At 29.0% G+C, this 21,175-nt stretch overlaps 1 protein-coding gene across 4 annotated transcripts; it reads right to left on the reverse strand.

Annotated features, from left to right (window-relative positions):
* Positions 1–6,350: 6,350 nt before the first annotated feature.
* Positions 6,351–18,999, reverse strand: LOC119669545 (dual specificity mitogen-activated protein kinase kinase hemipterous-like). Of its 4 annotated transcripts, none has more exons than XM_038079471.1 (10): positions 18,639–18,999; positions 15,829–16,298; positions 15,579–15,758; positions 15,288–15,508; positions 15,084–15,227; positions 11,732–12,333; positions 11,342–11,668; positions 10,616–11,278; positions 6,987–7,380; positions 6,351–6,921 (listed from the first exon to the last, which is right to left on the reverse strand). In XM_038079471.1, the coding sequence occupies exons 1-10, from the start codon at positions 18,799–18,801 to the stop codon at positions 6,783–6,785; spliced, it is 3,303 nt and encodes a 1,100-aa protein (XP_037935399.1). In that variant the 5' UTR covers positions 18,802–18,999; the 3' UTR covers positions 6,351–6,782. The 4 variants fall into 4 exon arrangements, with proteins under 4 accessions (XP_037935399.1, XP_037935398.1, XP_037935396.1 ...); XM_038079470.1 differs by having other exon boundaries at positions 6,987–7,434; XM_038079468.1 differs by having other exon boundaries at positions 6,987–7,455.
* Positions 19,000–21,175: the final 2,176 nt, after the last annotated feature.

Consider the following 21,175-nt stretch of genomic DNA (forward strand, 5'->3'; position numbering starts at 1 on the left):
ACATCTTCAGGGGAAAGACCAGGTGACCAACGAGTTGAGGGCGCTCGATATTACCAACTGACAACAGCAACCCACTGATCGGGCTGGCTGGCGGTGATTACTCCATGCAGCCAAGGACGATTGTACTCTCCAACGTGTGTAATGGCCAACTAAGTAAAAAAATTTAATATACCAAAAGGAGTAGTTCAGAAAAAATATGGTCCAGAGCTACTGAACGTTGTCATTTTCCGAATACGATATTTAATGTTTGAGAAGACTAAAATACGTACAAAAAATTCACTTTAAACAAGTGGCAAAATAAACATTTTCAAGACGAGTGGTAGCCGTAATAAAGGCAATTAAAGAAACATATTTGGCTGATGCGGTAGTAGGTGATTTCGACAAAATATGTGTACGTGATTTAATAGCTGCCAATTTGAATGATAAATTATGGAGGGCATTGGTTATGAAAGTTTTTTATATTTATATTTAGAATTGTCGTGCTAAGAAACAAGAAAAAAATTAGTCCTTTGATTAAATCATTGATTTCCTTAAAGATATTCAGATTTATAACATAGAAAAACAATTTATTGAACTTTAATTGTAAAGTCGCAAGATTGTTCTTTTGTGGCTATATAGCAACACACATTTCGTTATAACTTAGTGATGAAGCTTCAACACTATCATTTTTGACTTGGGCTTCTGAGTGTATTTCTCCAAAAGCAGAATTGATGTTATTATCGAACATGTTGGTTTTGTCAAATGCAACGTTGGAAAACGAGGATATTTTCCACAGTAGCGTGTAGGGAGTGAGAAATATATTCCTATTGTCTGCCACCATTAATGAAATGGAATGATTGGTTGTTCCATCTCATTAGTTGTTCTTCAGTCTATTAGAGAGTTAAACGATCAAGGTGTCTCACTTGCTCGCAGCTTGTGACAGGCCAACAGATATACCTTCACTTCGTACGAAACAAGAAAATACTTAATTTTATTTATTTTTTTTTGTAAGTTTTCACAACTTCTACACCGTGTATTAAAAGGAATATGCAGTTTCTTTGCATGGGTTCCTATGCACCAGTCCATTTTCAGCATAAAGCAACACCACTTGGCATACCACCAGGATACCAGGATACGTCTGCTATTTAATTTCTTTCAATTTTCCTATGCTCAGAAACACTACTCGGCTTAGCTCTCTAATTTCCACTCTGCACTGTTTAACTAGATTTCGTTCTCTGATAAAGAGTATTAAAGATGTTTAATTGCCGTTTGGTTAGTCAATTAAATACAACACTATACATCCGTCCTTGATTTGACTGTAGTCCATTTTGGAGCGAATCATGAAAATTGGTACATCGTACTTTGCTTGAAACCTCGCAGCTTAATAATGCCAAGGATTCTATGTGCAGAAAGATATCTGTTTTTGCCAATAATAACTCGTGTCCGTATCTCGGCTGTGACAAATAAGGTCTGAGTCGTTGTTTGGACCACGAAACGAATGTGCGTTTCGTTTGGAAGATTGGGTCTTCGCCAATTATATATGCCTTCTTTCACATACAGTCATAGACATGGTGTCCAAAAAAGGTTATCCGGAAGCATTTAAATATACCATTCGTCATAAAATCTACATAGGATTAAATAATTATGTGTTTAAACCCAAGAAAATTTCGAAACATCACGTTTGTGCGTCAACGCTCTGAGTACATGGCTTTCTGCTGCCAAAATATAATGGAGGGAGGGAGTGTATTCAGCTTCAGTCTATTGCCAACAAAACTATATGTTGACAATAGACTGAAAATAGTCGCAATTGCGAGACTTTTAGTTACTGGTTATGGAATAAAAGTTTATTTCAAATCCAACATACTTTGTGAGTTCAAATACAAAGATTAAAGTGGTACTAGGCTTGCTCTATGCCAAGAATTCAAGACCTTACAACTAGAATTGAATAGATTAACACAATTAAAGTACCCAATAAACACTGCTTCAGACAAACTAATATAAAAGGTAATTGCTAATGGAAATCTAATTCTATACAAGCATTACACTTAGTAGTAAATGAGATATATATATATAATCAATAGACAATATGTCCTCTAGAAGTGTACTAATCTAAAATCCAATATCTATACGTAAGCTGCCTTTTAAGTCTTGTGCCTAGGCAAAACTGTGTAAGTATTGCCAAATGAATTCTGACATTTCTATTCGAAAGTCTGAACATTTTCTAGCATAAATGTCATTATATCGTTTTAGTTTACGCCCACATATTGTTTTGTTTACATCGATTCTAAAATGGAATTAAATAATAAACATTTTCGTATCAAGATTTTATACGATTTTCAAGGCGAATGAACCAGAAAATAATGCATCGATCGACTTAGTTCGACATTTGGTGATGAAACACCACATCCAGAGACTATAAAACGCTGATTTAGTGAACTCGAGCGTGGTCGCCGTTTTTTCCATAACGATTTTCATGAATTTCGTCAAAAAATAACTATTATAACAGAAAATATCGATGCAGTGCGAGAAATGATTGAGATGTATCGACATGTTACATACCGGGAGATAGAGGCATCCTTGAGCATTAGAGGGACGAGCATATATTTCATTTTACATTTTCATTTTCAAAAGAAAACGCGTGTTAATTGGTGCAAGAAAATGCTGAAAAGATACGGTAGCCGTAACTCAAAATATGTCTACGTCATCGTGACAGGTGATGAATCATGGATCTACCCTTATGAGCTCGAAACATAACAGCAATCCAGTTTGGGTCTTTCAAAGTAAGCAGAATCCGACAAAAGTTGTGCACGGGCGGAGTAAGTCCAAGCAACTGGTCTCATTTTTTCAGAAACTTCACCACATGAACAACATAGAACGGTCAATTTTGAGTAATACATGACCACTTCTTTGCAGGAAAACTAACCGTCTAAGAAAGTTCACCCTCTACTACGACAATGCGAGCTCCCGCACATCAGTTCAAATAAAAGAGTTTTTGAGCACTCAAAACCTCAAATTTCTGTATTATTCGCCCTACAATGACTTCCTCTTGTTTTCAAATATTAAGAAAAAAGGCCAGCTCACCAGCGTTTTAAAACCCCGGTTTTGGAGACACTAACTTCAGAATGGCAAAACTTAAAAACTTAAAAGACTCCGTTCGTATATGATTGATTTGTACCTAAAAATAAAACAACTTTTTTCTATCATGATTATATATTTTTATTGGTTTTATACTTATTTTTTAATTATCATTTCTTTACTTTTTTTTTGTTTTAATTTAAATGTAAATAATTGTAAATATATATAATATTATATATTATAATGGAAACTAGAAAATAGGATATTTTGTTTAAACATAAAATTAAAAATAAAAATAAAATATACAATACGTTTTTTTTATAAATACAATATTTTTGTAAGGTACATACATAACTATTACTCAAGTTGTGTCTATTTCTTTAATGACAAAAAAATAATAATAAAACATTTTAAAAACAAAATATTATTTTAAAAACTACAAACGAGCTTACACTTAAAACTTAATTTCTAATATATTTTTGTTTTTTTTTTATATAATTACTAAAGATCGTTTAAATTCAACAAAAATTTGTATTTTTTAAATGAAGCTATTAACTGAGTGGGATTTTTTTATAATATATATGTATAATAATATTTAACTAAATAGTATTTATTTTAAATTGTTATTTTGATTTTTTATGAAATTTGAGTTCGTTTCACTTATATGCAAAAGCTAAGTTTTGTTATATAAACTTTTAATAGTTATAAATACTTTTTAATATATAGTGGTGTATATAGAATTTTCGAAAGCTACACAAAGAATTTATGTCATATGTTTACGAATTCATATACCCTTTATATATATGTAAGCTTTGATTATAATTTTTCTTATATAATAATTTGCTTATAAATAATATTTTGTCCAAAAGTTTATAATTATAAATTTTGTTTTAATTTTTAAGTTTGGGAAACGCTTTTTAAATAAAATGAATCAGAAGAAAAAAAAATTATTGTGTTGTTTAATTTACAAATAGTATATATTATTAAATGAATTTTTTATAGTTATAATTATTTTCAGATCTTATTTTTCAAAATTGTTTAACAAATTAAATAAACTTCATTACTATATATATAAAATTAATTAATTATGGATTGTCATTCATAATATTTAAATGTTGTCTATATTTTTTATATTACTTTGTTTTTGCAAATAATTTAAATAAATTATAATTTCAAAACCATAATCAGTCGATTAAATATGATAAAAAAAAAACTCGATGATTTTTTTAATATATTGATATATGAAAGATAGTTTCGTGTTACTACACCAACAAATTTCCATTAATATATAAGGAACTTAATAACAGTTGAGGATATTTTTAAACCATTATTTGTAAAATAAAATAAAGCTTATATGTAACGAATTATTAAACATTTAAATTATCAAATATTTAAATTGTTTTTTTATTGTGCTGCAGTTCTGATCAACAATACTGCAATGACTATAGCAACTCATTTTTACCAAAAATTGTTTTTATAATTTCAAATACAAAAATATAAAAATTTTCATATTGTTCTTATTGCACTTTTGATTTAATTATATCGGAATTTATTTAGAAAAATAAAAATTAATTATTTATTAAAAAATATTTTTTTTCAATATTTTTGCTACTTAAACAACAAATTCGTCTATTTTTTAATGGCAAATGGTACAAAATATTCACAATTACAAAATTATTTATATACGTTTATATATACAAATATATATATAGATATATAAACATTCTATTATACAAAATATGTTTGTATATCAATTACAATTCCTTTTACTACAATGTAAAGCAATAATTCAAAAACACTATGTACTACTGATTATACTTCAGTTTAAGGGTTATACATATATTTCGAATGTTAATGTAATTACCACGAATTAAAAAATATATATTACGTTTTTATTTTAAATGTTTTACTACATAAAATTATTTTTATACTGCTTATTTTATATGTATTTGTATTTTTCCAAAAGAGTGATAAAAAGATGATATACATGCACATGTGATGTTATAAAAAAATCGGAATTGTTACACTTGCAGGATTAATGCTTAAATTTAAAATATGTACTTCAATTATTACAAAATTTGTTTCAAAAATTTTAATAATGATTTTGTAAATTCATCAAAAACTGCTTTTTAAGCACAGAAAGTGTTATAAACTGTAATTAAAGGTTATATTCAAAAAATAAACGCAAAATAAATATTTTTCGAATAGCAAATCATTAAAAAAATTTACATAATTATTTAAGCAACGAAGATGTCTATAAATTTAAATTCACAAGAATTTGATAAAGAATTACTAAAGTATTAATGTTAAACTGCTATAAACATAATATTATATCTCAAATAATTATATATATATATATTGGAATTTTACTTTATATGAGCTATAAGTATATATACACTTAGAAGTTGAAAAATAAAATTTTTATTATTGAAAGATAAGACAACTTCAATGTCTAAAAAAAAATTAATTATATAGCAAAATAAAATACTGTTTTTTATAAAATACAATTTTCTTTTTATGTAAATTATACATAAAAAGCATAAATCGATTTATGGTTCAACTCCACAAATCAAAAATTCTGTTTAAATTTCTAAAACTGATATACAAATCTGTTATAAATTCAAATAAATATTCAAAAAGATGTGTAGTGAAATCCGAGCAAGTTAAATGCGATTTTTACATAAGTTATACAGCTTTTTTCAAAACTATGATTTGCTTTAAGTTATACCAGCGATCCCTAATGGATCCACTTAGGCCTATTGGCCCACTGTGTTACCGTGATTTTACTACAAGCTTAATTTATAATGTCAGATAAAATAACTGAAACAAAAATTATATATAATTTTATGTTAAAATATGTAATGCAATCTTATAAATTATATATATATATATATATTATGTTACATTATGTTATATTACATATGCAATATATTTATATATATACATATATACATCGACCATTATATGTATACATTATGAACGTGTATATATTTATATAAACGTTTTTTTACATTATGCATATATATATGTATATAGATATATATTAATATTTTATAATTAATATTATATACAATATACTTATATATATATATATATACAGTATTTACGTATATATTTAATATGTATACATTATTAATTTTTTGTATGTATAAATATGTTGAATACATCACATTATTGTTTGTTTTTATTACGAAAACCGTTGGGTAAACCATTAATGCATAAAGTGTTATATTATACTTATAGAAAATATTTTTTATTTCATATAATTGAAAATTTGATTTGTAACATAAAATACAATTAATGTACATATATTATTAATAAAAATGAAATTGCAGTATTGTAGCACATGAATTGATTTAACCATTTTTTCTACTATAAATAAATTCATTGAACTATTTTCTTACGGAAACAGTAAAATAAAACTGAACACACTTTCTGGCAAAGAACAAGTATAACTTCGACTAAAATAAGATCACACATAATAAAAAATACTGCCAGCACCACTGCACCAATTGCCGCTACTTTGACAACCAATAGTTATCTGGTTGCCGTAACATTTTTTTCGTCTCAAGTGATGGCACGCTATGACTAGAGTTTGTAGCAATATTTATTGCTGAATTTGCAGCAGTACCACCACTGGCATCAGCTGTAAACGTATCGACTTCTGCATTCGTGTCACCGCTATCAAAACCATACCAATATCACATAACCATAATTTGTAGCGCTACTCATTGATCTATCGTACGATAGATACGTCGCTGTGGTTCAGGTGTATAATGTATACGTGTACGAAAATGTTGCGGCGAACCTGGCACACTCTCAGAACCCCTTCGGGGTGGTGGTAACGGCGGTGAAGCAGTTACATATCTGCAAAAAAACAAAACAATTATAGATAAATCGTAATTTAAAAAAAAATTAATATATTTTTTTACCGTCGATTTAATAATGGTGAACCAATCTGTGGTTGTCCACTTAATTCAAGTAAATTTTTCCGTAATAATAATGGTGATTGTCCACGGTTATAACGTGGTGGCGGATCTGGACTGCGATGTCGACGATCCAGACCAGTTAAAATATGTGAATTGTTTGTTGATGAACCCATTCCACTGGATACGCCAGCTGCATATCGTCTTAGAAAGCTGCTCGTGCCGATATTGCCACCATCTTGAAAGTCTATGTTTCCAATATTTGTTTTGGGTACATCTGTAGGTGATGTACTATTACTTGTATTACTGCTACTACCCGCAGACGTGGTGCGATAATAGGGCAGTGATGATTTAGAATTAGCACTCGTTTTATTGACATCGACCGTTGATGAGTTTGCAGCTGAGGAATTTAAATTTAATTTAACATAAGATGCAAACTGACGTTTCATTGCACCTGTAATTGAATTAAACCAGCCTAAGTATGTGCAAACGTGCATGTGCACATGCGCAGTAGCAGCAGAGTGCAAGTGCAATAAAGTGAATGGTAGTAAATGCATGATTGTGCCACGAAAATTGTGTATGTTGGTTGATGATGTTGACAAAGTGAAAAAGTGCATGAAATTTAAAGCGTGTAAAAGCATTTGTTTTGTTAAAGTTAGAAAAATGCAAGCAAAAATGATGTGTGCAAAAATTTAGATAGTTTTTATAGATATATTTCATATGGTATTTTTTAGATAAATATAAATTAAAGAGAAATAATCTAAAAGAGCAAAAGATTAGTAATAATCGATTAACTAGCTTTAAAAGCAACCGGCTTTAAAGTCTGTAGCAACTCACTGCGAAAACCAAGTGATACATATCACTCCTATTACAAAGCAAACACATGCGTGTGTGAGTGTGCTTAACGGGACTTGTTCGTTCAACTCGAGAAGTGTCTCCAGCAAGGCAGTTCTTGAATATGTCGACACCTATTGCAATAGAACTAACACCAAAGAACTTGAATATAAATGTGGGCTAACAGCTCTCAACACAGATGTAGTATCCTCTTCCAGACTACGGTTACACTGCAACAAATTTCTCAATAGACCTCCGTCTCATATCTCCAAGAAAGAACCATGTGTTCCCTGTGCTAACTGAATTGAGATCAGAATATAGTCATACGTTAAACAGTTACTTGTCACACATAAATGCGTCTATTCCTAATAGGAGCTGAACTACAGCTCCTACAGCTCAACTTTCGAACAATTATTAAAAAAAAAAAATTGTGAATTGACTTATATAGTCCACCTAAAATCTAAGATTCTGATGAAATCGATATTCAGAAGACATTTTTGCTTATTATTAGCAAACATGCATGAATTAAATAAAAGCGAATATGGAATCATATAATTTCATAGAAACAAAGCTGTTTTAAAACAGAAACTGCACCAGAAATTTTTAAACTGCTCATAATTCCGAAAAAACTCAAAACCGTAAAACTAATATTTCCTGAAACTTACTTTTCCAATTAGGATTACAATCAACAACTACATATTTACACAAATATAAGAACTCAGTCTAGTTTAGTAGTTAATGAAGATTAAAACTGATAATGTAAATAAATATAACTGCATGAAGGATTAAATTTTAGAAGCTTATGAAGATTAAGACTGGCCGTGTGAGTAAAACTGATCCTAACGCCGCTAAACTTAAGATATCTGCCCTGAGGTGTTTCAAATTAACAGTCACACGGCATTTCTGCTGAGAGGAGTTTGCGATAAAAATGCAAAATAAGAATATATAAAATCTGATTTTGAATAATATGGTAATATAATTAACCAATAATCTTTAAGAGAAATCGATCAACTGTTTAGTTTAAGCAAGAGCTCAAAAACAGAAAAAAAAATTTTTTAATTATTAATTTTTAATAATTATACCCCTGAAGATGTTGGTAAAAACAATCCAATGAAACTTCGGGTAAATGATAAAAAAAAAATTTTAAAAGTCAGAAGGATTCGAATATATATGAAAAGACAAAAACAAAAACTTTAGTTAATTTTTTGAAGTTTAGCTGACCAATAAATAAACTAAAATTTTTGATGTTGTCTTTTCATTTCTTTTTGAACCCTTCTAACTTTTAAATAGTTTCTTCTCGTCATAAGACGCGTAACTTTGGACAAAAAATGGTCAAACAAATCTCAATAAATTAACTAAATTTTTGTGTTTGTCCTTTCTTTCTTTGCTATTCGAAAACCCTCTAAATTTTAAAAATAGCTTCTTAGTCATTAGTCATTTTCGGCAACACTAATAAATTATAAAATAACCTGAATGCTAAGAACAGGAAACTGATATATAACCAAATAATTCGTTCGTCACTTTTATATGGTTGTAGTAGCGTTTAGCAAAGCTTCAAACACTACTATTCACCAATTAGAAATTGCACAAAGCCAGGCTCTGAGAAGACTTTTCAAAGTTCCTTGGTACATTAGGACGAATGACATCCTCAGGGACCTCAAGATTGATCCCATCAAAAAATACATAAAGGATAGAGCCCTGAAATTATTTGCGAAATCTGACAGACTTACTAACACCGCGTTATCAGAATGGTTACAAGCTCCTCGGGGAGATATGCAGATCTGAGGTCAATTATTGCTTAGTCTGATGAAGTGATAAACAATAATCCAGTCAAGGCGCAAAGAGAGGTTTTGAAGAAACCTCGCAGTTAATAGAGAGTAAAAGTGCTCAGGTGCACTGACTCAACTATCCGCGACATAATAATTAAAAAATATTAGTATATCATCAAATATATCAATTTTTACTCCAAGGGCTGGAACAGTTCAAAAGTGAATAACATCTGCAGCATGGAATTTGGATACAAATTCCAAAGAAAAATAACAAGTAGCCTTCTTCAAAAATATTAACTAAACAATATAAAAAACTGGTCATAATCTATGAAACTATTTATTAATTTGCTAGTAAGATTAACTCGTTCACAGATTTATTGTCAGATTAAAATCATAATTAAAATATACACCCAACTCTTTTTTTACATGGTTTCTTTTTATACGGATTTGAAGTTACACGGTTGAAAAAAAAAATTTTTGTAAAAAATTTTTTATCTAGTACGGTTTTAAAATCAGTCTTGTTTGACACTTGGCATTTTTTTTACACGGTTTTTTTTTTACACGGATTTCTGAGGAACGTATCTACCGTGTAAAAAAAGAGTTGGGTGTACTAGTAATCTTTTGCTACTCTCAAAAATCAAAATTATTTTAGTAGTTATGTTAAATTTGATATTATTTTATGTATATATAATGCAAAATAAAATGTTTATATATGTGTTAATGTGTTAATGTTATAATAATAATACTATATACTTTTTTTTATACAAAAAGAGTTTGAATTTGTAAATTAATATCATAGTTAATGGTAGTAGTAATGATATATAATTTTTTTATATTATTTATACAAAATGAGTTTAAAATTTTAATTAAATGATCATGCAGTAATTTAAAACAAAAAAATATTAATTTACAAAATATTTATAAGATAAACTACCAACAAAAAAACTCTTAGTAAGTGTAATTTGGTGTTTAGACAAAAATTCTAGACTCATACATGCCATGTGTTTTGTATATAATCTATATTAAAAATACCTTGGTCATCCTTAAAATTATTTTCTTTGGAAGCACCATAAACTCCAGTTAAACCACTGCTGCTGCTATTACAGCTACTATTCAGACTCGCCGCCGTCTGTAATTGTTGTCTACCATACAATTTATTTAATTTACTAGCAGTACCAGTACTACTACTCTGCTCCGTAACGCCAACAACAGAACTTTTATTTAACAGCACAGAATCCGAATGCTGTTCCGGTGATGGTGGTGAACGTGAGCTCCTTAAACGCATCGAAACATATTGTTGTGGTAATTGTTGATACTGTAATGCAGTAGACGAATTTGTACCAAAAACGGTACTACCATTCACTACCGTAGTTGGTGAACGTTGTTTCTCAACATAACTGGCAGCGATTTGTGAGGAAGCGGACTGTGTAGACGATTGACTAGAATTTGTTGAATGTGATGAGGATAACAAATTGCCAGAAATATTAGCGGCAACTGGTATGTGTGATTGATGATGTATGTTATTATAATTTGTTGTTATTGTTGTGTTAGTTGGCATAAAATTGGCGTTAAAAGGATTTGTAGTTGTTGAAGTGATAGTTGCTTCAGGTGATATTTTTGAGAAATGTGTGTGTTGTTGTTTTACCGATTCTTTTTCACGTAGTTGATTTTGTTGATGATAGAAGCGCTGAAGAACTAAAAGACATAAACACCGATTAGAATTTAAATCATGCTAAGATTAAAAAAAAATTTTTATACCAATTGGACTGTGATTGCCCTGAACACGTTGTGGATTACTTTCATATTTATTTACAGGAATTAAGGAAGTTTGTTTTACGTTTATAGTCGCTGTTGGTTTTGTATCAATATTTGTTGAATTTAATTGTTGAAACCTTTTCCTTGTCATTGCAGGTGATTCTTGATTTTTTAAAATTGTCGCTGTTGCATCGTAATTATCATATGCGACAGCACCATCCGTTGAACTTTGTAGACGCCAAAGCGGATCGATTTGATTGCTTGAAGGTATAATAGGGTGTTTCTTTTGACTGAAGGGTGATGTAGTTAAATTTCGTAATATTGATTGACCTACAAAATAGAAGTTTTTAATTTATTTGACAATTAACAATTAACTATTATTGTTTTAATTACCTATGCTACTTAACATAGACTCTTTCTTTGGACTTTCAGCACCACTATTGTAACCATATTTATATGTTGCACCATTGTTGTACTTTCTTTGCATAAACGGCGAATTACGATATAACTTATTCATTTCATTTACAATATTTGCTTCGTCTCTATTTATATTATAACCAATACTTGGTGGTGATTGTGGACTGCAGCTATTCGCACTACTGCTACCCGACCCGCCATAACCACTACTACTTCCAACGCCGCCACTGTTAGGTACTAATGTTAAATTATCACCCAACCCACTAATATGCTCGTTTGTGTGCAATTGATTATTACTGTAATAATTGGAAATTGGTTGAGGTAGTTGCGTAGGTTGGTGATGATAATCATCCTTTTTGAAACGATTTAGACTTAAATGTTGTTGTTGCTGCTGTTGTTGCTGCGTATGTTGATTTTGAGTTAAAGAACCCGGTATATGCGAGCTATTTGTATTTGTTCTATCAGTTATTGTCGTTGCAGTCGTTGTAGAAAATTTTGATATTGTTCTTGAATTTGTTGGTGTTAGTTTGTAGAATTTATTCGCTACACTTGATTCTAAAGTTGTTGGCATAAAATTTCTGAAAGAACACAAGTGATTAAAATCGAATTTTTAAAATATTTTTAAATATATAAAAAAGTACATATATAGATATATATTAATTACAGTTTAAATTACGTATTTATGGTTTGATGGTATTTAACGATGAAGGAGAGTACAATGTAGAGTGCTTTTAAAAATAGTGTTTAGGCTTTATGCTTACAAGCAACATTAATCTATATACAGTGAAAACTCCCTTGAGCAGACAACAATTTTTAAAAAAATTTCAGAGAGGAGCCAGACCAAAAGGGATTAATCTGTTTCAAATAATAAAAATAATAATAAATAATTTGTTTTATTAAAATGTCCGCTTAAGTGGGATGTCTGTTAGGAGAGTTTTCCCTGTAGTACGCTTGAAGAACAGTGATTATAATATTCTTTATAGAAGTACAGATATTTTTATTTACAAATCAAAGCGAAGTGAAAGTTTGAGGTTTAAAGCTTTCTTTAAGAAGCAAATTGGTAGTAATAAGCAAAAAAGAACTTAAGACCAAAATCAATTAATACAACAAAAATGCATTTCAAAATACCTAAAATATTTTCATATATAGATATATATTATTATATATTAAAAGCTTAAATTGCAGAAAAGAATATGTCAAACATTTTTTCGAAGATTTTAAAATTTATAAACCATAAATAAGATCTATATCTAAATATAAATCTCAAAGCCTTAACAAGCGCTCATCTAGCACAGCATTGGTTTTTTCTATCGGTCCAAGGTCAAAACTTAGAGAAATAATTAAACAATAAAAATTTGATTTTTGATTTTTTCGGACCCAAATTCCTATAAAAATATTTAGTTGGTGGATTAAAAGAACTGAATAAGGTTTAACTCACATGACATTCAAAAAATGTATAATATCAGGAAAGTATTTTTCAAGAAAAAAAGCGGAATAAAAAAAGAATTGAAGAAGGAATCAATAGTAAAAGACGTCAATAGATATTTATGATCCACGACTAAAACTAAGTAGGTAGAACATTACCAAATAAATCAAAATCATACTTTTACTCAGCTAATATGACTAGAGTGAAATATAAAGAGCATTACTGTCAAGCAAACAACCATAATAACGATTTTATAAAAACTGTGTTTCTATAGTTTTAATTAGTAATTATACAGCATTTCTTTATAGATTATATTATACATATCATTTATCTCTCAACATATAACTATAATGATGTATTATTATAAGCGATTTAAATACTATACCACCCCATAAAAGTGACTAGATTTCTCCGGCCTGATCTTGATTTACTTTAATTTAAATTCCATTTCCACTCACTCCTTAATGATGCTTTTAAAAAAACAACACCTATCTTCATCCCAACCCTAATTCATCTTATTATTCCTTTCACTATTCATATACGGAATAGTCTCTGCAGTATTATAGGTCCGATATTACGGATGGAGTGAATCAGTCACATATTAAGTATTTAAATTCATAATATCATAACAAAGGTTATGAATAAATTAATTATAAATTTTATGTTTAAGGATTATCCCGAAGATTGGTTAATTATTTGCATATGTTATGGCTTTAACCCACTCTGGAGGGTGTGGGTCATGGAAGTCATAGCAAAAACAAAAACTTTATAATATATATACTATAGAAATCTATATTATGATTCGTTTTATTGCAACATTTAGAATAATACTAGTTAAACGTAAATATTATAAAACAGATTGCATATGTAGTCCCTAATTTTATTTTTAAACAGTTGAAAATTTGTAGAGAATCGAAAAAAAAAAAAATAGAAAAAGAATATTTTTAAAGAATATTAAGAATATCCTATTAATAGAAAAGAAATAAAATGTTAACAACAGGTTATGCTAAATGTAAGCGATGCTCCCAAATAGAATGAGCAGTTTTACATTCTTTTTTTTTTGTTAGTTTGGATAAAATAGTAATTATATAAATATACTGAGAAGTAATATTGAAATCCACATTACCCAGTGATTAATATGGATTTGATTAAAGGCATACAATAATAATATTAGTAGTACAAAGCATGCAGTTTAGTTAAAGTTAAAAAAAGCATTATAATATTTACATTAAAAATATAAAAAACTGCACTTATTATATGCAAATTAATTAAAAAAGTTTTAGATTAATTTTGTTAAATAAAAGTGAACATAAAAGAATTATTTCTTAAACAAAGTTAACAACAAGAAATTAAAATAAATTAAAATTATACTTACTTAATTGGGAGAGTATGATTTATTGTTTGTTTTATTATATTTGAGGGGGTAAAAGATTAGGAATTAAGTAACCTACAAAAAAATTAATAAAAAAAGAAACAAATTAAATTGTAAAACGCAAAATGTAAAAATGTTCAATTCTAATTTACAATCATCAATCAATTAAAGGTTTTCAAGTTAAATTTGTTAAGATTTTAATTTTAATTCATAAAAATGCAATTTTCAATTAAAAATAAAACAAACAAAACAAAAATAAAACCAAATAAAAATTAAAAAGAGATAAATTTTTATCAAGCAAATTAAATTAATGCTTAAACATTTTTAATTAAATAGAAAAATTAATGCATTAAAATGTAATTATAAATGAAAAAAAGTAATATACTCACACCATCCTAATAAATTATAAACTCAACAAACTTTTTAAAAATTTAAAAATTTAAAAAAAAATGGAAAGCAACTGAATCCTACCTCAAGTTTAGCAAAAGAGAAAAAAGATATTTCTGAACTAATATTAACTGTATATTTACCTTTGATGCGTTTCACTAACGGATGTTTCAACAACGGTCCTAAACCAACGTGGAACATCGACTTTAGCGATTTCATAATATTTAATAAATGGCTGTTCTAATAATTCATTATATTTTGGCCTGTCTTGATAATCCTTAATTAGACTGAAATACCAAAAAATTGCTATTAAAAAACTATTATATTCTTTTAATAATGAAACATACCATTTTTCGACAAAATCGCGAAATTCCTGACTGAAATTAAAATCTCCGCCATATGGTAAGCTAGGAGGTTCCGACTGTAGAACTTTTGTCAATACTTCAAAATCAGTATTGCAACCTTCGTAAGGAGATCTTGTTGTTGCTAATTCCACTAACGTGATGCCTAACGACCAAACATCAGCGCGTATATCATACTTCGATTTAATGGGATCAATGCGTTCAGGCTATTAAAAAAATATATAATAATTATTATTGTAAAATAATTATCAGCTTATATTTTGTAAAATACGATACCGCCATGTATGCCGCGCAGCCAGCCGATCTTGTATTCGCTTTGGAGTCTACCAAACGTCCACTGATACCAAAATCACATAATTTGATATTACCACGCTCATCAATTAGTATATTTGATGGCTTAACGTCTCTGTGTATGACACCATGTTTCTCCTTAAGATACGAAAGCGCACGAACCGTCTAGATTATGGAATACAAAAAATTAATTTGTGTATAGTCTATACCATTAATGTGCTCGTATATTACTTACCGCTACAGTAACTTTGCCTAATATATTTTCCGGTACTGGCTTCTTTGAAATTTTTAATACTTTATCAAAACACATTGACATCAACTCCATACAAATCCATACATCAGGATCGCGTACAAAGCATCCAAAGCATTTAACAATATATTGGCAGTCGTGTGATTTCAGTACTACATCCAAGTCCATTAGTATACGTTTATTTTCCTCTGCATTACCAGTACGTCGCATTTGCTTTACAGCTATTATTGTATTACTGGGTATGTGTCGCATCTTTACTACATTCCCACTGGTGCCATTACCCAAGTCTCCCAAATGTTCCAAGTCCTTCACATCGGCTTTAAATTGCTTCCCATTAATTGTGAGTATACCAGTCTGTGTCATAATCATTTTGAGCTTTTTATCAGTGTCTGTCTCAATAGTACGTGAATGCGTTATAAAAGGCAGCTGCATTCTGTTTCGATTTTGTGATTCTACTAAAATAATATAATAAAAATAACACATTTAACACAATTATCTTATTGTTTAAAAATATTTTTTTTTTTCATTTTTATTTACTAGATTATGAAAGGAAGTTTACTTAATATGTTTTCCTGCTCTTACAACTCGATGTTTGTTAAATCTGGAAACATTTTTCGCAAGTGACATATTTATTTTTGTTAACATCTCAATGAATAAGTTGAAATAAATCATCAACAAATTTAAGTACTTCTCAACGTAAGGACAGACATAAGGAATGCTTTTAAAATTAATACCGAAATAATACAATCCTCTCTTCCCATATAATCTAACATGAATAAAGCAGTTGTATGATAAAGAGATGAAAAGTTTTTGCAAACTTTATCAAATAAGTGTGCGGATGTTGCCCGAAAGTCATAACATCTACCTTTCTACTTAATCATCCATACCGTAATTTCAAGGTAAGTTAAAATAAAAAAGTCTGTATTTTAATCCAGAACTTGTGTATTATCTCTCCACAAGCTTATTGAACAACGGAATAAATTAAATATAAAAACTCAATTGTTACTATTGTAGCCCATTGTAGATTTAGTATTATCACTAAACCCCTATATTTAAATGACTGAAAGGGAACTAAACTGAGTAGATAAGCATTATGTTGTAAACTTGATTGTTTTTTTATTAAAAATTATTGAAGTGAATCGCCTAACAGCCGGAACTGCGGCCAGAAGAATCCTATTGTACCAATAACTTAATTGTTACTATAGAAGCCAATTGCGAATTTAATGTCAGTAAAATGAAATAAACTATATGAAGTAAATAAGGGAACAACTTTTAGAGTGATTTCTTACTGTTGAAGTCATAACAGATTTCATATAACTTCTTAAATCCTATACTTGAAACTGGATGATAACCCGCGAAAATTTGTTTGCATAGTCCTTTTGGGAATGTAGAACGGCACTTGGTGCTAAACTCGACGAGTGGTTTGGGGACGTAAACACAAACGCTTTTAGAATGTTGTTGTTGTAACCTCCAAGTATCCGAAAAGCAGATAACATAATAGGAATTACAAAACGAAGGTAGACTCGACCATTATTAGCATTGTTACTGTTGCAATCCATTAGATATTTAGTTTTATCTCTAAATGAACGTACTTTAGTATAAGTGAAATAATGGACTAAATAAGATAAAGGATTAAGTTGAAGAGTTATTACCGTTTCAACCATTGAACGACTTTTTCTAAATCCTTTAGCTTTATACTATACAGAGAGTAAAAAAATGAAGAAGTAAATAGATAAGACATTAAGTTGTGAAGTTAATGACTGCATATTAACTTTTTAACATTTTTTTTAATCTAAAAGATCAATATAATAAGTGAATAGTTTTATCACTAATGTTTGACAAATATTGCTCTGTAAACAAAAGAAAAGTCTTCAGATATTTACTAAAGGACTAATTCTTTAGTCCTCTAAATAGGCTGACAACCACAATAATAAAGACGAAAAGTAATCATAATATATTTTTAAAAATGATTTAAAAAATTATTTAAATTATTAATATAATAATAATAATATTAAAAATATTCACATATACTCTTTTAACATAAACGCGTACGACATCGTTTACGATCCATCGAGTTAAAGACCGCCCAAAGGAATCCATAATACTCTCTCCATCAAGCACATTATATTGAAATCAAAATTATGTAAAAAGAAATACGATAAAAAATTTAATTCATGACCTTAACATTACAGTAGAGTAACATACACCATAAAACAATATTCAAACTTGATAATTCTCACAGTTCATAATTTAATATGTACAATTAAATAAAATAACATAAAAAACAACAACCAAAAGTCAACAAAAACAATCAATTCCAAATTCGCATATAAAACAAACAAAAAAAAATCGCAACGCAGACTGCGACATAAACGACGTAAAAAATAAGGCATTCCTCCGGAAATACCAAAAACAAAAACAATGCACACAGAGCAGAGTGGTATCCAATGTGAAGTAAACTACACCAACAACAAATGTAAACGAACGCAAAATAATATAATCCAATACGACTGCACGACGTCAACGTAAACTTAAATAAGTGTAGCAACAACACATATACGAATATTTTGCGACAGGCAGTGAGACTGCGCTGCCACTAGTATTTCACTTTTTTTCGCATAGAATCAATAAAACCGATTTCTTTTTTTAAATAATCTTAATATAACTTTATTAAAGTATAAATGAAATTGTTTTTTTTTATTTGTGGTCATTTAGCTGTGCAATGTACTCTGTTCTTTATAAATTGAAGTTTTGCTATGAAATAAAAAAAAAAAACATTTTATAAGTGAACTTACGCTTTCGTGGTCTACTAGGGCCACTTGGTGCAGCTGGTTCCTTCGGTATGCTTGGTGTGTTTTGTGGGAAGACATCCATTGCATCACGCGATGTATTTTCAGCTTGCAATCGCTCTTCCAGCGATTGCAATTTCAGTCCAATTGTCTCTATTGAACTGGACATTTTTTTCTGTTTTCTATATCGATTTGAGCACCAAAAATTTTCTATACGAAAATTTTCGCAAACACTATCGTGTACTGTTTTTATTTGTTCACTTTATTTAACTTTTCAATTTATACAATTCAATATATAAAAAAAAATAAAAGTAAAAGAAAAATCTCAATTTTTCTCTGCCACTTTAGAATACGATGTGATGATGACAGTATATTTGACAGATATGCTGAGAAATAGTGCCAAATTATATGATAATGTCAAAATGAAAAAGTATTAAAATCAGTGTTTCAGATTGTTAAAAAAAAAGAATCTCTGACGTTTGACAATACGTGCTTTCGACAGCTTTTTAGTGTGGCAAAAACAACAAGTTACTCGCTTAAAATTGCTAAAATGTACGCAAAACAACAATAGGCCTTTTCGGTGGCTCGCAAGTATGATAAAAAACAGAAAGTTGTTCTCTATCGTCAGTAGTGGTATACTGGCCAAACACTTCGGCTAATAAACAAAAAAATGTTACCAGCTCATGTTTGGGAGTATGTGAAGAAAATATGCTTTTAGTTCATTATTCATTTTAATTTTTAATTTTAGCTTTATTATTTATATTTACACAAAATATAATTTGCTTGCATTATATGCACTTATATAAGATTTGTTATTTGCAGAAACATAACATTTGGCAGATCGCAACAGTGATGCCAATATTGATTAGCGCGTATAATAAGCTACTTGCTACAATTAATAACTGCTGCTCAGTGAATAAAGGCCCATATCACACCTGAGTTAAATTGAGAAATAACTGTTTTCGCACCGTTTAATGCATTTAGTGGATTAAAATTTTATTAATGCTTTGATGCGGATGAAATATTTTTCTTTTGCCATTTTTTGACATTTTTTATTCTCCATTTACTCAGGCTTTTTATTCTTAGGTCGTGTGCGAGTTAGGCTAAGTTGCGTTCTAAATGAGGGAAATTCTAAGTTGTGCCGATAATGTGGTGATGTGTGCAGTGCAAAAAATCCCAAAAAATCTCCCATTTGGTTTAGCATCAACTTAGCCTAACTCGCACACGTCCTTAATATCCGAACGGAACAGTGAACAAAAAAGTACGAAATTTATATATAATTTTTGATTTCTTGAGAATACCAAAATAAATGTTAAGGTCAGATGCGAGTTCTAGTTAATTGATAATAAATTGAGGAAGATATTAAATTATGTCGACATGGCAGCGAAAAATACATATATAGGTCGTGTGCGAGTTAGGCTAAGTTGCGTTCTAAATGAGGGAAATTCTAAGTTGTGCCGATAATGTAGTGATGTGTCGATACGTGTTGATAAATGGCTAAATGTGTGCAGTGCAAAAAATCCCAAAAAATCTCCCATTTGGGTTAGCATCAACTTAGCCTAACTCGCACACGTCCATAATTCTAAAACTTCAAAATTTTTAAATATTGTCGAGATTTTTTTGAAAAAGCCGTTTATTAGAATGCTACACATTGAAAGGATAAGAGATGATAAAAAATAATAAACAGTAATGGTTGTATATTACTGTGATAAACTTAACAATCAATTGTAATGATTTTTCCATATTAATTTTTTCAAACCTAATTAATTACATTTTTCACAAAAATATATTTATATAATTTTGCCGTGATAATTTTTCATTATATTTATTGAATTTTAGCAAATATTTTCAAATTCTTCTGATCGCAATCATCAGAAGGTGAACTCTAATAATAAAAATAATAATAATTGTGCTCATTACGATATAGCTACTTATTTATATAGCGTAATATTTTAATTGGATTTTAATACATAAATTTGATATTTATTATTCATTTTCACTGGAATTTCTTTTCTTAACATTATAAATCAGTTTTTCACAATAAGAATAGGCATTTTCTTTTGTAAGCATATCGCAAAAGAAGAACACAATAATAATTATAATTCATATATTTCTTATAATGAAATATTACAAATTTTAATTTTTTATTATATAAAGACCACTAATACATACTATATTATAAAAATAATAAAACATAAAGACTCATAAGGTTAATACTATGTTCAGACATACCTTAGTTTCGCAAAAATCTTAATTTCATCTTCGTTTCAGCGAAATGAAGTTGCTTTTTCCATACAAAATTCAGTTTTAAGGTTATAATGTAATTAAGGAAAATGGCCTGAATTTCGTTAAAACGAAGGCTGAAATTAAGGGACATTTTAAATGCAACGTATGATAAATTTTAAATAAAAATTAAAGTTGAGATAAGGAAAAAGTGACTTTTTTTTTAAATAAGTGTCAGTGACAATTGACTTTAAACCGGGAAAATATTGTGAAAGTAATGCCAATTTTTAAATTTGAATATAGATAAAAACTGTAACTGT

The sequence above is a fragment of the Teleopsis dalmanni genome, chromosome 1, assembly GCF_002237135.1.
Source record: "Teleopsis dalmanni isolate 2A chromosome 1, ASM223713v2, whole genome shotgun sequence".
Lineage (NCBI taxonomy): Eukaryota > Metazoa > Arthropoda > Insecta > Diptera > Diopsidae > Teleopsis > Teleopsis dalmanni.

What these genes read in the sequence shown, in the direction of transcription:
- LOC119669545 (XM_038079468.1), bottom strand. Translation starts at nt 18,801, where the DNA reads ATGTCCAGTTCAATAGAGACAATTGGACTGAAATTGCAATCGCTGGAA. An exon ending in CGCGATTTTGTCGAAAAATG is followed by an intron (nt 15,228 to 15,287) that starts GTATGTTTCATT and finishes TTGGTATTTCAG; the next exon opens with TCTAATTAAGGATTATCAAG. An exon ending in GTTAGTGAAACGCATCAAAG is followed by an intron (nt 12,334 to 15,083) that starts GTAAATATACAG and finishes GTGTTCTTTCAG; the next exon opens with AAATTTTATGCCAACAACTT.